Below are 14,143 nucleotides of genomic sequence, written 5' to 3' on the forward strand. Positions count from 1 at the left end.
TCAATGGCAGGGAAATGGGAGTTAAATGTGTGCTGCAGCCTGTTTAATGAAGTAAAATAATCTGAGATACATTTATTTTGTGATTGTATGGCTTTGTTCTGTATAATATTAATTTTATCTGGCAGTTCTTAAAAAAGTCTTTAGAAAGTCTTAAATTTGATACCCGATGTCACAATGCCCCTTAGTTAATTGTGCAACCTACTATTTTGAACAGTCTTCACATTCAGAGCATGTCTATGATGCCTTAAAATGTTGGCTAGGTAGGCTGCTGTCTTGCTGTTGAAACAGAGCGACTGCGTGTATTTGATCTCCTGCTGTTTACTGTTTTCCTTCCTCTCTCTGATTGGCAGTAGCGTGTGCTCCAAACACTAGTTTGCAGATATGACTGTGGCCGTCCTTCCAGATACGTATCTATGATCAAAGCCACTCAGCCACATTGTGACTCACCTTGGTGCAGTTGTGTTCCAGCACACAGATGACACAGAAGGGCGCGTGTGCTGGTCCGATTTCAAACTACTGCTTAAACCCAGCAGCCCCATAATGCACAGCTGCTGTTTAAGCCTGGCTTTACTCTTCACTACTGCTGCCATGCCTGGCTGTGACATCAACAATAGCTCCGCACCTCCAGTGTCAAACCACAGCACTTTGATCAGTGCCTCCGTCACCACAGGAGGCCTGCCATGTTGCACTCTTGCTGTGACATCACTCACGCAGCATGCAACACATCTCACAGTGCCACATGCATCCGGGCCGTATGTGGCATGTGTCATTCTGATGCTGACTTTTCTATTTATAATGTACAGGAACACAACATGAAGATATGTTTGTGCTTTGTCGTCACGGTCAGCTTTGTGTTTATTAGCATACTCATCTGATCCATAATGGCAGTGTTCTTTTATTCATTCACTATTTTTAAAAGACACTGTGAAAGACTTGCGGTGCTCTTATTACAACAGTGGTTCTCAAAGTGTGGGGCAAATGGTGACTCACTTAACACAGTACCACAATTGTTAATCAGACAAAAATAAACAAAAATGTCCTGAGAAACAAACATTAAAATGCATTACGCATAGCCCAATACTATGCAAAATGGTTGTTATTGGTTTTAAAACACCTTGTAATTGGCACAAACCTAACTGAATATGAACTCATAATTGATAAATAAATATTATGGCTGTCAAAATTAACATTAATTATTTTATTTTAATGCGTTAAAAATATTCAACGCAATTTACACAGCATCAGGTTTTTTTTTTTTTTTTTTTTTTTTTGGGCATACTTTGGTGTTACATCATATCAAGGATGGGCAACTTTAGTAATTGTAATGTACTAGTAATCCTGAAGACCTTAATTAGCTTGTTCAGGTGTGTTTGATTATAGGATTGGAGCAAAACTCTGCAGGAAAGTGAACTTTGAGGGCCAGAGTTGAGACCCCTGTGTTAGAGTTTGCCTAATTTGACAAGATTGTACCAAATGAATCTGAGCCAAAATACTGTATAAAAACTTAAATACTACATGAGTATCTTAGGAATGTCTGAACTTGCAATGCATGTGGAATCACAATGTTGGTTTGACAATAAATAAAGATTTGATCACTGAGAAGTGCAGTTTTTAAATACAATTTAAATACATTTTAAATAATCTTAGGCCCGGTTTCACAGACAGGGCTTAGATTAAGCCAGGATTAGGCTTTAGTTCAATTAGGACATTTAAGTAGCTTTTATAAACATGCCTTAGAGAAAAAAACATTAATGGTGTGCATCTTGAGACAAAAAAATGGCACTGACATATTTTAAGATATGTCAGTACAAGTTGATTACAGTTAAACAGCCTGGGGACTAGGCTTAAGTCTTGTCTGGGAAACCAAAAGTATGAGTATTAAGTGTGTTGTTTCATATTTTTGTTGTTGAGTGAAAGCACTTGGCAGTAGTTTCAAAGTGTAAGATGACACATCTGTAGTTTCTGCAACAAACATCATCTTAATCAGGTAAACAGGAATAGTTCAAAAAGCAGCCCATGTAAGCAGCTCAATGGGAACATTGTCTTCTTTGGATGATGCTCATAATTAGTGGTGTTTGTTAAGTCAAACATTTGCATTACGTTGTTAAAAACGTTAGTTCACACAAAAATGAAAATTCTGTCATCATTTACTCACCCTCATGTCAAATACAGGAGACTTTGTTCATCTTTGAAACACAAAAGAAAATTTCTTTTAATGAAACCAGAGTGATTTCTGGCCCTCATTCCACCAAAACATTCATTCCACCAAAAAAGTTCATCACCAAAACTTTCAAGCTTCAAAAAGTTTATAAAGACATCATAAAAGTAGTCCATATGGATCGAGTGGTTTAAACCAAGAGATGATCGCTTTATATAATGAGCAGATTTTAATTTAGGTCTTTATTCACATATAAACATTGATCAACACACATATTTAGAGCACATAAAAAATGTTAAACAGAAACTCAAACAAGTTGCTTGAGGCTCAAGAACCAGTGAGTTTTGATTTTGATGATGATGATGAGACGGGGGGACACACATACATTGAAGAAGGAGCCTAGCCATATGCGTGTCTATAATAACACGGGGATTGGGCAACTGCCCAGAACAAATTAGCAACCACATATAAGCTCACTGGCAACCCCAAAGTAATGCAGTACTGCTCAGAACACCCTAGCAACTGTCTTGTAATGCACTGGCAACCATTCAGATCACTCTTGCATCATGGTGATGAGTTTTGCACAGGCAAACACAACTTACATTTTCTTCAGAATATGTAAAAATCTAGTCAGACTTCAACAGATGATCAAGCACGTTCACATGATACTTTCCATTCCACAGGTGCAGCCCTCCACTGCTAGACCTGCCTGTAATTGATTCTTTCATGTGTGCTCTTTTAACCATGTGCTCATTTGAGGTTGGGGGTTGATGTGTGTATTCTCAAGGCTATCTTAACCACACACACACATACACACACACACACACTTCAAGTGTGTGCTGTAAGATGTGTGTAAGGCAGCAGTGACACGTTAAAACACGTCCGATGAGAGAATGTGTCCTGACATGCGTTACCTCTCTGACTCAGCTTTATTAGAACCGCGAGCAGAGACAGATAGAGGAGAGGATGTGACAGTGGTGTGAGAGGACAGGAGTGTTTCTCAACTGCTGGATTGTTTATATTGTGGCAAAATGTAAACTATATTAAATCCCTCCGCTCTTTATATAAAGATATATAAGTATACCCAACTTTATCTGCATACATACAGCATTCTCACAATTAAGGATGTATACTTAGCAAATCTCACCTGCTTGATTGCTTGTATCGTCGCAAAATGTGGACTATATTATTGTCTATCTCTAAACTACTAAGTGTGACTGTGGGGCATGAAGATATTAAGATTTTATAAATATTAACATCATGCAAAGCATTAAACAAATGAATTTGACTTGTTTCTGCTGATTTCATTGTCACGATGCACAGACACGTGCACAGGTATCAGTACTGACTCACACTGCACTACTTCAGTAGCACACTAATTTTCATTCCAGCTGCAATTAATTACCCTTTCAAAATTGAGCTTAATCACTATAGTTTCAACCAAAAAAAAAAAGCTATAGTTAGTGGTGTTTGCTAAGACTATTAGTACTATTGCTCATACTTAGTAGTATTATGCTTGACTCATAACTCGCTCCTTTTGTGCTTCGGACATGAACGATTCTCCAAATCATCCAACTTTTTGAGGAGAGGTGTTCACTATAGTTTCAACCAAAAAAGCTATAGTTAGTGTTTTTAAGCAAATTTGAAGCAAAATGTTTAAGCCTTTCCATTCCATCACCCAAAAAATGGGTCTTACTTTATATTAAGTGTCTTTACCTACTATGTACTAACATTTAAATGACTCATTTAATACAAAGCACTTTTTAGGGCTTTTCACACATGAAATAGTTAACCCTGGGTCATTCTAAACCCTGGCTAAATGGAATCCTGGGTTATCTTACTTCACTTCACTTTTCACACTGCTCATAATTTACACGTGGTTAACAATTAATCCTGGGTATTCATAAGCTGACGTTTCACATTGTACATTCCTAAACCCTGGGTTAATGTTCTTATTTGCTTATTTGCAGTGTGTCATTGATTGGATAAACGCAGTACACGACCTGTTTACATAGCTTTAGCATTGCGCATCCGGTATTGCCGACTGTACTATCGAGTTTAAACTGAATGGACATTTCGGACTATAAAGGAAACGGAAACGGTCTCTTCTTCACTCAAATTGTCGCATTTTCTGTCAGCATTTGACATTGTTCCTCTCAAATGCTGAATTTACTGTTTATATATAATGCGCAGTGTTTCCGTGACTGTACAAAGCAGCCAAATATATGCATTTGGTTGTCTTTTGCTAAGCGTCTAGCTGTAACGCAACACTGCATCATTTCAAACTGTACAAGTTAGGCACCGCAATGCAGGGTTTAATGCGGTGCAAACCCTGCTCCGGAGCAGGGTTTTATAACCCCGGGTAAAAAGTGGTGATAACCCCGCTTCTAAATTACAAGTGTGAAGCGTTCCTTTACCCGGGGTTAAAAGTGGTGTTTACAACGACGATAACCTGGGGTTAAGTGCAGTGTGAAAAGCCCTTTTGTGTACATACATGTTTTTACATTGTACTTACATTTAAAATACATCATATCTCTTATTAATTTCTGTAATGACATCTGTAATTACACTGTTGATCCATCCCTTACACCTTAACCCACCCTTAAACCTACCCATACCACTAACCCTGTCCTAACCTTACCCATATCACACCTCAATAGCAGCACAAGTGTTTTGCAGTACAACATATTTCAAAAACATTTTTCACAGTACTGCTCTTTTTTTGCAAAAAGTCATTTCCCTTTCTTGGTTCTTGAGCCATGTTCAGGGTCTATATCATATCTATATCTTCATTTTCCTAGTGTCAGTCCCGCTCATTTGCAGGGTCCGCTTTCATCTGAATTATCTGCACACATACATTGGATTTGGCACAGGTTTTACGCCGGATGCCCTGATGCAACCCAGCACTGAGAGTGCTAAGGCACTCTCACACTCACACACACTCCTACGGCCAATTGGGCATATCCAATCCTGACCTGCATGTCTTTGGACTGTGAGGGGGAAACCGGAGCACCACACAGCACTGACACCATAGCCGAGCATTTTTGTGAACACAAGGACAAAAACAGCTAAGAAAGTAATCGCAGTAAGGACATGTGTCCTGTTACACTACAGAAAAGAAGCCTAAAAATGATGCACAGCAAAATCCCCAGAGTTAAATCAACTCTGCACAGAGTACATATGGTCCCACTCTATATAGTGTTAAAGTAACACTAAAGCAGAGTTCAAGTTAATGAGATAATTAAGCGATTAATTAAGTGATGACTGAGCATTAGTGATGAACACCTGCTGTTAGCAAGAATCAATGAAAAAAAGAGAAACACAAAGAACTACAACTGACTTCAGCCACAGCCTTGTAGTTCTTGTGTTTCTCTTTTCTTCAGTGATTCTGCTTGTTAACAGCAGGTGTTCATCACTAATGAATCACTTAATTCATCACTTAATTAATTGCTTAATTATCTCATTAACTTGAACTCTGCTTTTAGTGTTACTTTAACACTCTGTAGTTACCATATGTACTCTGAGCAGAGTTGATTTAACTCAGGGATTTTGCTGTGTGCTTATAATTTTATTCATTGACAAAATAAAATCGTTTAGTCATTGAATTCTTTGCCGTAAACCTGATTACGTTACTTGTGAAATTAAGCACAACACTTATGTTAACACATTTATCTGCATCAGATGATTCGGCCTGAAACATCAAAAAAAACAATTACCAATTAGCTATCTGATTTATCAAAACAATTCCATTTACACTTGGCCACATAAATGTGTCTCTGCAAATGGATATAAATCCGATCTTCAATTCCCGCGCCATATGCAGGTTTAATGGGGTTCACGTCGCTGAAAGCAACAAATATGTCCTGCAATTTATTGATCATCAGCTAATTTCAAATTCAAAGACCGCAACAGGAAAGAGCGTGGCCACAGCACTGGTGAGATCATTTAGTCTCATTACTTTTAATGAAGATGATTGTGTTTTGAGTGTCTGTTACTTACTTTGTTTCATTTGTGGCAGTTTGCTAAAGAGATACTCAGCTGGTGTAGTAGCGCTGTTATATCTGGCTATAACATGATATTTAGGCTATAACACTTCCTCACACGTTTATTTTTTAGCATTTTTGGAAGGAGTAAAATTTACATATGTGGTTTCAGCAACCAGATGCATTTAGACTTGTTCAGTTTTGAATGGAATGCGTCCCAGACCACCTCCTGAAGTGGTTTGAGCGATCGGATTTATATCCGTCTCGAATGCATTTCGTAGGGCATTTACACCTGGTCTTTTCACAATCGGATAGCTATCCAATCAGGGAAAACACATGTGACCAGGTGTAAACAGGCCCATAGGCACAAATGTTTTGATTATTCCGGCGAAAAACAACTTTTCCATCTTCTCACGCAGCGCCGTCCATTTAACCTGTGTCACAGACTAACTGATGCTCACAAAAGCTTAAAACTACACACAGATTTGCTCAAACATCTTTTGATGATCACATTAAATCCTGAAGAGTAGACATAAAACGCTAAACACTTTAGGAGAGATGTTAAAATGTATTTGCTTCACCTAGAAACTTGAAATGAGCGTGGAAGGAAAAAATCAATCCCATAATGCAACGCCTCTGCAGTATGACACTGTATTACGAATGAAACGGGCTGAAAACAGAAAACTGCTGTTTATTTAGAGACATTCTGTAAAAGAGACAGCATGTTACTGTTTTAATACTGTTAGAAATTACCTGTACATTTACAGTGAATGTATCAAATGATTAATTTAATAAATGTTAGTATATAATAGTTAAAGACACTTAATGTAAAGTGGGGCCAAAACATTCTGTAAAATATATTTTTTTGTGTTCTGCAAAAGAAAGAAAAAAATCATACAGGTTTGGAACAGCATGAGGGTGAGTAAATGATGACAGAAATTTCATTTTTGGGTGAACTGTAATTTCATTTACTCATTTTGGTTTTTCTGTCTGTTCAAGTTCAAGCACATGGTGTCTGGAACAAATGCGTCCTGTTATTCCCTCATTCCTTCTCTGACCCTGCCATGACCTCTGAGCTGTGCGCGGCTCTCGTTCAGTGATCTGCCGTCATATGGTTGAGGTTTGACACAGACTCTCGCAGCCACAGGAATGATGAGTTAGCATGTTTGGTGAGATTTGAGTAAGATAATCGTCGTTAGCTTTGCCTTGGTGCTTGCCTTGTGTGTGTGTGTGTGTGTGTGTGTGTGTGTGTGTGTGTGTGTGTGTGTGTGTGTGTTTGGGGTTTGGGAAGAGGGTAGCTGATAAATGAGTGGATGAGGGATGGGGCAGATTCCCAGAACCCTTTGAACCACGTATCACAGGAAGCAGCATTTGATAACGTCCCAGTGGCCTGCGTGAGAAAGTCAAGCCTCAAAAGTGCAGCTCTCACCCTCACACACTTCTGTTCATTACACACTGTCAGACAGCCCTCACCTCCCACCTGAGTTTAACACATTTGTGTCCTCATTTTTAAAAAGAATAACAAAGTAGAAGGAAACATTATCTGAAGAAAATGTGAGTTCCGTTTGTCTGTGCATTTGCCCGGGTGCTCTAGAGCATTGTTATACATATACTTTTTTAAGGTCTTTTTATTGAAAAAAAAAAACAAGAAATATTTGTGTAACTGATGGATCACAACTCTAATAATAAAAAGATAAAAAACAAAAAAACAAACAAACCCCCCACCTTATCAGAAGCTAGACCAGTCAACAGATCCTACATAAATATGTACAGTGTGTCAATAAAAAGCTACCATAGCTACCATATTTTCATTTTTTCAAGTTTTCCAACTGGTAAAGAATATCCAAGCTGATCCTTTCATGGAATATTGGGTGTTCTCGAACTGTACATGATGCATAATTTCCTTAATGGGATAGTTCCCACAAAAATGAAAACTCTGTCATCATTTATTCACCCTCATGTTGTTCCAAACACATAAAACTGGTTAATCTTTCAAACACAAATTGAGAAATGTTTTAATGAAACCTGAGATATATCTGTCCCTCCATTGAAAGTCCAAGTAACCAAAGCTTAGAAGATCCAAAAAGGTCATGAAGGTCAACATTTGAACCGAGCTGTTTAATCAAAGTCTTTTAAAGAGATTTAATCACTTTATATGAAGAACAGATTTCATTTATTATATTAGAATATTAGAATGATTTCTGAAGTATCATGTGACACTGAAGAATAATGATGCTGAAAATTCAGCTTTGTTGCTGCGTTAATATTTTGAGGCAACTGAAATAGACTGCGCCATTGACCAACTGAAACCTGGTCTAAAGTCAATGCCGCAATATTTTTTTGTTATTTAAAGAGCCCGTTAGTAATATGCGCTTATAGGCGTGCGTACGCTTTTCTTATTACACACACAGCAGCAGAACATAAACATGCCAAATATTAAACATAACAGGATCACAATGTAAAAGATTATTATTGTGTGCATAAAGATAAAAATACTTTGGTGGAATCCAGCCTTTCCCGTAGATGGTCTATTCACATGCGCACGAGCAGATCCGTCTCCTCGCTAGAGAAGCGTTCAGTTTTTCCGCTTGCCATATCCCTAAATTGCGAATTCGCCATGGCGTGAGCACAACTGACTTTTTAAGGGAATAGGAGATGATTGGTTTATTGCACGTTACGCCCAAAACACACGTATTACTCATCAAGAGAATAGGGACAACCCTTTTAGACCATGCGCCTGGCGCCAACCATTTTTCCCGTCGTTAAACTAGCAAAAGTGGATTCGGACACTGCCGTGCACAGACCATGCACTTAGATCGTTAAAATAGGGCCCCTTGAGTCACTGATAGTAAGAAAAAAGTCCTACAAGACATGACAAAAAAATTTAGTTTTAAGTGAACATTTAAGCAGCATATCTGTCGCCATTATAACAGAACCTTATTTTCTCCTGAAATTTTCCTCCAAATCCGACCTGACCGACATCATTGGAAGCGTGCCCTAGTGAATCAGGCAAGGCTGCGGTTTTGAACACTGATTCAGTAATATAATTTTCTATTTCATTTTCATCAAATCCATGCAGCTTTTAGTGTGAGCAACAGCAATAGAAAAATCTGTCTTTTCTCTTTCAGATGTAGCAGTATGTAGTATCTGTTACTCAAGGGCAGTTAAACAAAGTAGTTTGCTTTCATATTTCCATTTCCTGTTCTCAAAAGACTTCCAAGCATCAGGTCTGTTTTAATTACACTGCACTGGACCCTTTTTTTCTCCCACAAGCTGCTTTGTGTGTTTGTAGTTTGCTGAAGGATTTGTGAAGGACGTGTTGGCATGCTCAGCTCTTGGCATGGGAGAGTTGTGGATGCTATTGAACTGTGATTGTTTGAAAGCAGCAGTCACTGTGTCAGAACCACAAAACACCAAAGCAGAAAGGAAATAAAGGCTCAAACACTGCTTTTACAAACCCAATATCTGCCTCATAAAGAGTCACAGGGTCAGAAGAATATGTCTTTCTTTCTTATGTTTTTTTTTTTTACCTTGGTAAACGGTTGAAAAAAATCACAAAAGAATTACACTGAATTACACTTGAAGATGGCTTGACTTGCGCCAGTAAGCAACTGCATAGCAATGACTCTAGCAACACCCTAGCAACCACACAGCAGCAACAAAAAATACTCACCACATAGCGACACCCTGGCAACCACCCACAACACACATCAGGGCACCAAATTTTGCACAGATGAACAACTCTCACATTTTCTTCAGAAAAAGCAAAATTCTAGTTGGTTATTATATTTGTTTAAAATTTTATATATTTTTCCCTACCCTATAACCTTTGTTACATTGGTAGAAAAGAAAAGTCATGTCAAGAGAATAAAGAATAAAGATAAAGAAAAGTGTTACCAAAGATTATACTACGGAGCTGTTGAATGCTTGAATTTGATTGGTTGACGAACATTTTAAGGTGCGCAATTATTTTCAGGGAAATGCGCAGCTAAAATAGTTCCAGGCAGGTTTTGACCGCATTACATGTCCATATCACTTCACCAAATGGTTTCAGATATTTCAAAGGTCCTTAGAGCCTGCAACAGCAAAAGAGCCAAAACCCACAACGACACTGACCAAGAAAATAAATATAATAAACTATATGACAAATTATTTTTGCCACAAAATTACATTTTATTTTGTACGGAAAGCACTCTCTTCCTCCTGCTTTCCCATTCAAACGCACACACATACAGTACAATACAATACAATTTTGGAATTAACAACGAAGGCTTGAAATGCTTAAGAAATTAGTTCCACACACGAGTGTTTTGAAGACAAAAACTTGACAAATGTCTTGAAATACAATATCTGAACAGTGTCGCGAGGTGTGGTTACCATAGTATTAGCAAAAACTTTTACTTTTATTAGAAAATAATAAAGTAATAAAAAAATGTGCATTATTTTCTAATAATTCAACGGCCCGTAGTCAATTATTCCTTACTTATGAATGTTTTTTTTTTCTTTCATGGATGAATAGTTCACAATAAGACCAGAACTTTTATTAAGAAGGTACATAGGTAATTTGAATCCCATGTTGACTTAATAAACGTTAAATGAATATCTGCTCTTAATAAACAAGTTGTTGTTGCAAGCAAAACTCTTCCTCACATCCGTCGTTCAATAGTCAGGTTAAAGACATTATATCTACCACATCCACATTCCCTGCTGTCATCATCAGCCTCACATGTGCGCAGCTGGAAGACAGAGCGAAGGGAAGGGAAGACCGTCTGTAATTTAGCAGTGCGAGCTCTCTCACACGGCCACATTGATGTGTGCACAGCCCTCTGGGCCAGAACTGCACTTCTGTAGTTTTAAAGTGCTCTGGCTTGTCGTCATTAGTGGATCTCTTTAATCTGACGCTTGGAAAACTTCTTAAAGCAGCACACTACAAATAGAAATTCCACATGAATAGCCGGCTAGTGCTAACAAAACATGGGCTGCAGTTTAAAGAGGCCCTCTCTTTTCTCTTTTCTCTTTTCTATTGCCTTTACCCGAGGGAGACATACTTGCCTTATCGTTCGAGGTGGACCACCCAAGAAAAATGACTCAGGTCTCACCTTTGAGTGTGTGAGTGAGCTTTTCAGCTCAGAACTTGCGCATCAACATCTATGCAGGTCCGTACGTGTGTGAACGCCGTATTAGTTGTGTGCGAGTGTGTGTTTTAGTAATCTATGGGGATGAACAGCTGTTGAAGAAAACTAAGAAGGCCAAGACAAGAAAGTGAGAGAATAAAGGCCACTGCCATGCCTCTCTCTCCATTCAATCCCCCTTCCCTTGCCCCCAGGAAATCAAATGTTCCACGTTTGCCGCTTGTTTAGATTGATCCCGCTCTGGCTGGCTGATAAAGAGCGTATCGCCCTGGCCATCTGGACCCTGTTTGGAGAGATTCACCATAGAAAATCACACGTTCACGCAGAGAGGAACAACAGCTGTGAGGTTGCTATGCTTCCCTCGGCCCTTTGGAAGGTTTCAAGGGAAAACACAAGGCGGTATCAAGGTGTATCCTGGATCAAGTGCAGCTCGGGAGTCCAGGAGACCTAGGGTTTGCGGTGAAGTGGCCTATTGAGTGCTCTCTCTGTCCCAGGAGATCAAATGAAATGGAGCCCTGTAGAGCACAGGGCCACAAATCCACTTTAAGAGCTTGTCTTTACTGGCCTCCCTCACCTTCGTGCTCGGCTTAGCTGGTGACCTTTATCCTGTCTGGAAGGACCCGATGAGCTCTTCAGGAGAACATCGGGACAAAGGGATCACCCACAATGACTCATTCAGGCTGTTTATTAATGAGAGCCGCAGATGACAGGGTCCTTTTATGACAAAGACGGAGATATTTTCAGCCCCTCACCCCACCCCGGCACTCGACTGTTTCGTAAATCTGCTAGGAACCACATGAAAGACTCTGCTCATAACTGTCAGCACTCTTCCAGGAAACATCACCACACAAAGGCTGTTACAGTTCTGGGGTCTGCTGGCGTTCGGGTTACTGGCTTGTTGTGTTCCATTAGATGAGGACTACCATACAATATAGGTCATATTTTACGCAAGCTTCCTAAATTTTCCTTTAGGCCAGTCCAGGGTCCAAAATTAACTTGCCACACCTGCTGATGGGCCTTAGGTAGACACCATATTTCATTTGATGCTGATGTACAGTAAATGAGGCTGCAAGGGATGGAAGTACATTGGGTTCACAACTTAAAGGGATAGTTCACCCAAAAATGAAAATGATCCCGTGATTTACTCACCCTCAAGCCATCCTAGGTGTATATGACTATCTTCCTGGAGCCATATGGATTAATTTCATTTCATTCACTACAATTATAAAGCTTGGAAGAGCCAGGATATTTTTAAATATAACTCAGATTGTGTTTGTCTGAAAGAAGATTTACACCTAGGATGGCTTGAGGTTGAGTAAATCATGGGATAATTTTCATTTTTGGGTGAACTATCCCTTTAAGTGTTATGGAGAGTTTTTTTGTCCACTGGAAATGTTTTTGAAAAACATACATTCAGGTTGAATGGTACACAACTGCTTGTTTCTGTTTGATTACATCAGTACAGGCTGAAGGTTTCTTCTCTCTTACAGTGGGATTTAAACACTGTATTATGTTGCAATTCCTCAAAAAAGTGACCCACATTTTTTGCTTGGCATAGCATTCATTTTGAACCCCGAGTTAGCAGTCAGTCGGTCAATTTCCATTGCATTACACCATCACTGACCCTTTCACCCTTCACAGACATTCAGTCAGGCACCAAACAAACAAAACAAAAACAATTACAGCTATGCTGGAACTTCAGTGCTTACACTGCAGAAGAGTTAAGTCCACTTGTAGCATTATTTAAGGTTTTTTAAAACCTTAAATAATGCACCAAAAAGGGTTTTTCATGAGCCTTTTACAATTAAACAGGTTGTTTTTGCTACTGTCTCTTGAAGACATCTATATGTAAATTACCTCTGTTTTGATGTCTAAGGACTGGCTAATTTCCATGCACTGTCCTTCATCAGGTCAGGGCAGGTTGCAGAATGCTAAATAGGTGTTCAGATGCAAATGTGGGGTGGTCATATGTTGATGTTAATGATGAGGTATGAACAAGCTGTTTGTGTAGCTTCATGTTGTAATAAATTGTCTGAAGGTTATAGAATGTAGTATGAAAAAAACGTTTCCATGTAACCAGGATGTGACCTCTTTAAGGATGAGCAACAGCTTTCATCCAATCAGAATTTCTTAAATGGATCTAGCAGACCTCTAAGGCAAACAACTGCTTTACTAGCATCCTGCTCGTTTTCCTCATTTTCATGGTGGATAGTGGTACAGATGTGCTAGAAACATCTGGATCAAAGTGACAGGAACTGTGCCAGTTTCCACTGTGATTGCAGAATCTTTTGCTGCTTGGCCCTTTAGAAGAATGAATGGCTGATTTTGTTTTAAATGGGTTTGATATAAAATGATAACTGTCGGCTGATCCAACTGTTTATGATGCATGTTATACCCTTCGTTATGGATCTGATTGATGCTTGGCTTTATTGATAGTGATGCTTCTTTCCTTTATCTGAAATATACTTTATCTGACACTCGATTCACAATTTTCCCATTCAGGTTCTTCAGGAACGTGCGGAGGCTCTACAGAGACAGCTGCATGCCGTTGAGAAGAAGTTGATGAGCCGCGAGTTGGAATACCAGGAGCAGGTAAAGTTACAAACGGCTTGGACCCCAGAGTGTGTACCACAGCCCTAGAGGGCCAGGAAGAAGCCACGTCTCCTCACTGAGTCACTGATATGCCCCGTGCACATTTTATACATTCCATGAGATCCGGCTTCAAGAGCCAGAGCCCTGGGCCAGGAATGCTGTCCTCGTTTCAGAGGGATTTCTCCATAATAACAGGCCACTTTGACCTTGAGTTAAGGAAAAAGACAGAGAGAGAGCTAATTAGCTGATTAGTAGCTCCAGGAGGGTCTCTGAACCTG

The 14,143-nt window shown here is 39.2% G+C and overlaps 1 protein-coding gene across 4 annotated transcripts in view; it reads left to right on the forward strand.

Annotated features, from left to right (window-relative positions):
• The window catches only part of cep112 (centrosomal protein 112), a 168,235-nt gene that overhangs the window by 134,237 nt on the left and 19,855 nt on the right, over nt 1-14,143 (forward strand). For all 4 annotated transcript variants that reach the window (XR_007928915.1, XR_007928917.1, XR_007928916.1 and 1 more), the window contains one exon: nt 13,776-13,865. Coding sequence is in view for 1 of the 4 variants with exons in the window: in XM_051887107.1 (XP_051743067.1) it covers nt 13,776-13,865 (90 nt within the window). In the remaining 3 variants the exon portion in view is untranslated. The remainder of the gene's footprint in view (nt 1-13,775; nt 13,866-14,143) is intronic.

This window comes from Ctenopharyngodon idella, chromosome 3 (assembly GCF_019924925.1).
Source record: "Ctenopharyngodon idella isolate HZGC_01 chromosome 3, HZGC01, whole genome shotgun sequence".
Taxonomy (NCBI): Eukaryota; Metazoa; Chordata; class Actinopteri; order Cypriniformes; family Xenocyprididae; genus Ctenopharyngodon; species Ctenopharyngodon idella.